This window comes from Aplysia californica, unplaced genomic scaffold (assembly GCF_000002075.1).
Source record: "Aplysia californica isolate F4 #8 unplaced genomic scaffold, AplCal3.0 scaffold00480, whole genome shotgun sequence".
NCBI classification, from domain to species: Eukaryota; Metazoa; Mollusca; class Gastropoda; order Aplysiida; family Aplysiidae; genus Aplysia; species Aplysia californica.
In genome coordinates, this window is record NW_004797750.1 from 491,774 (window position 1) to 495,409 (window position 3,636).

The 3,636-nt window shown below is 44.7% G+C and overlaps 1 protein-coding gene across 1 annotated transcript in view; it reads right to left on the bottom strand.

Moving 5' to 3' along the window:
- Positions 1-842: 842 nt before the first annotated feature.
- The window catches only part of LOC106012742, a gene marked incomplete in the record, with an annotated part of 16,981 nt that continues 14,187 nt past the window's right edge, over positions 843-3,636 (bottom strand). The window contains 1 exon segment of the mRNA XM_013086563.2: positions 843-1,573. Within this exon segment, the coding sequence (XP_012942017.1) occupies positions 861-1,573 (713 nt within the window).

The window sequence follows — 3,636 nt, forward strand, 5'->3', positions numbered from 1 at the left end:
CGTCTCAGATGAAGGTTCAAGACCAAAAATTATCTCCAGAATCGCACAAACAACAGCTGCGCTGTCAAAACTGAAGCCTATTTGGAGGGACAGAAACATCACGCCCAACTCAAAATTCAGACTGATGCGCTCACTGGTAATCTCAATATTTTTATGCGCCTGCGAGTCGTGGACGCTGACGGCAGAATTAGAGAAAAGGATTCAGACCACAGAGATGAGATGTTACCGCAGACTCCTTGACATCTCGTACAAAGACCACGTTTCAAATGCTGAGGTACGAAACACAATCACCAACGCAGTGGGGCTGCATGAAGATCTACTGACCACTGTGAAGAGACGAAAATTAAAATGGTATGGGCATGTCACAAGATCCACAGGACTTGCCAAAACAATCCTACTTGGAACCGTACAAGGAAAGAGACAGAGAGGAAGGCAGAGAAGGAGATGGGAGGACAACATTACAGAGTGGACAGGAAAGACGATGGGTGACAATCTGAGGAAAGCAGAGGAAAAAGATAAAAGGCGAGAGCTGGTTTTCAGATGCAGTGATGCCCCAACGGTTGCCTCAACCAAGGGATAGAAGAAGAAGAAGAAGAAAAAGAAGAAGAAGAAAAAGAAGAAGAAGAAGAAGAAGAAGAAGAAGAAGAAGAATCCGTTCCGGTCACCTGGTGGGCCAGGCCAGACCGAGGAAGTTCATTGCAGTCACTCTCCTGGCAGAGTGACCAGATGGGGTATTTTGTACTGCTGGCTGTGTCACTGCAAAGTGTTTTTAAAAAATCTGGTTCGTCTTGTTAGTTGAGAAAACAAGTGTCGAAGCAAAAAACCAGAGTCAAGAAACCCCCTCAGGAATATTCCATGTTTTATATAATCAGAATGTTGGTCAGCATAACAGAACCGCAAAGAAGAGAGGCAAAAAAAACCGAAAGAATTAAAAGGAGAGGGCTCCCAGTGCGCCTCTGTGTTCCGTTACCTCCCGTTATATTGCACTTTATTCCTATCCTGACTTGCTCCTCTTCGAAAATGCTGTGCACTAGCGCCACCTCGCGGTGACAGTGTCTGATCGGCCTCATGCACAACACCAGCTCGCTCAGGTCCCCGCATAGATCTCCGCCTCGCTCTGACTCGGACACTTCTAGATTGTGATCCAAAATGGCGTCCACATACGCATTTTCACACGTTGTTTTCTCAGCGTTGCATTGATCCGTCTCAGCTGCTGTCTCGCTTGGGAATAAGTCGGCGACTTCACACGGCTCGTCGAGTTGTTCCAACAAGTGTGTTGTGGTTACTTCGACGAGCCGTAGAGTTATGTTGGAGAGACAGCCCAGACCCACCGAGCAGTTGACGCTACTGATGACTTGTCGACAGTACTCCTCGTCGTTCTGGTCTTCCGCCGGATCTGGCTGGAGGCTCTGGCACTGCTCGTGCGCCAGGTAACACTCCTGGGTGGTGAGTGGTTGGAGCTGTAACTGGGGCACCACGCACAGGAGGCTTGAGTTCGGGTCCTGGTCTACAGACAGGCTTTGGTCCAGGACATCTTTCAGCGCCGTGTTGTTGATGGGTGGGCAGACGTCCACTGAAACATCAGCGGTATATCATTTACACTGTTGTTATCGTTTTTTGTTGTTGTTTTTTTGGTTTTGTTTCGTTTCTTTTGTTGAAGTTTTGTTTTTTTATTTTAAGGGGGGGGGGGTGTTTGGGGGGGGGGGATGAAAAAGCGTGGAGGGGGAAGAGGAGGGGGTTATCGACTGTTTTAGAATGAAGTGGGCCATACGCCCATTACCACAGTGAACATCTTAAAGGAGGCGGGATGCTTCGACTCTAATTTTCAGATCCTGCTACTTCGCACAGTAGCTTTTGCTATATATTGTTATAATGCTTACAATATTATATAGCGGAGCCCTCGTGGTTTAGAGGTCAGGGTGTTCGTTTCTGATTCTATAGGCCCCGATTTCGAAACCTGACAGCGACGAAAATGTTCTTCTCTAAAATGTTCTCCTTTCAGTTTCACATCCTCTCCTACTCTCTGTCCCTAACCGTGTTCTGTCGTCTGCCATTGTCTCCACTTTCTGCCCCCACCCCTTCCCACTTTGCCCCCTCCTCTAGGCTCCTCACTCTTTCTGCAGCCTTTCTACTGCTATTCCTGGTAGGTAAGATCTAACACCTAGCCTTCTCGGATAAAGGCGAAAAATCTCTGAGGTATCGTATGCAAGCTGCACACGTTAAAGATCGCTTGGCGGTCCAAAGTCGATAAAAGTAGGCCTTGGTGGCTACCCGCGCAAAATTTAAAATTTCCTTCCAAACTGAAGTGTTTAATGTGTCCCGCACACTCATATTATGACCGTAGGCAGTTGCAAGCGCCGTAAAATACTTACTACCCCCTCTCCCCCCTTAAAAAAACTCCAAATAAAAACACTAAATTTAGTATATTATTAGGCCCATATATTATGATATATCTACATATATTATTATATCAGTTTTGTAGTAGGGAACATAATATTGGTAGACCTAACATTTATTAGTGTCGTGTAACCTGTAAGACTCGTTACCGCAGACTTTTCCCATCCGTTGGTATGCTCTTCAAAGTTCAACCGTTAAATTAAAATCAAACAACGGACGTTGGGCCTAACCGTGCACGAATCTGAAACCGGCTTATGTACTTTGGCGCCAAAGGAAAACAGTTTAACGCTAAACTGTCAAGCTTCTGAACTTGGTTTTGGAAAGTATTTGTGAGGCAGCGTGGTGGAATCAGGCTCTCGTCAAAATAATGAAATCGAAGGAAGCAGCAGTTTTCTCCCTGCTTTACAATTTTTACCAAATTTTTGTTTTTCGGCTCAACACCTTTTATGTCCATTTACAAACAAATTCCTATGAGGATTTCACCGAAAGGCACAAAAATATAAATTTACAGTTTCCATGGACTCTCCAGCTTTGGAATTTACCAAGCTTTGGTGGCCATTTTTTCTCTAATTTTACCTCTTGAACCAAGTGACCCCCACCTCCTTCAATCCAAAATATCTCCACTTCTATTGACGATGGATGGGTTATTTTTTCATTGAAAGCAAGACAAATGAACAAGCTTTCAGATGATACCAACACCTCAATATGCCCAAAAATTGACGAGAGCCCGATTCCACCACGCTGCCTCACATTTTGTCTATAGCTTATTCACTTTCTTCTCTCTGAGGTTAAAATGGGATGACCACAAATACCAATCGTTCTGTTTAATCTTCTCAGGTCTTTGCATGAGTGTCTGAAAGTTAGATGACCAACATAATCTAGAAATTGTTAATGAAGAAGGCTATTATTGCAAACTAATGTTCCGAATGGTCGTCTTTGATGTCAGCCAAGTATTTATAACTTCTTTGTGTTGGCCTGAAGAGGGTTAACATTAATAGTAGATTAACAACATACACCTGAAATATAATTTTAAAAAGCTGACCTATTTTCACCAACGTCACACAATAAATGTACGAACACGGTCCGACACACGACTCTCGGACTCGCAACCGTAAGGTCGAGGGTTCGAATCCTGTCAGGGGCTCGACGTTGTGTCCTTGGGAAAGGCGCTTTGCACGAATTTTCCTCACTTCACCCAGGTGGAAATGGGTACCCGGCTATAGACAGTGAACGATCTTG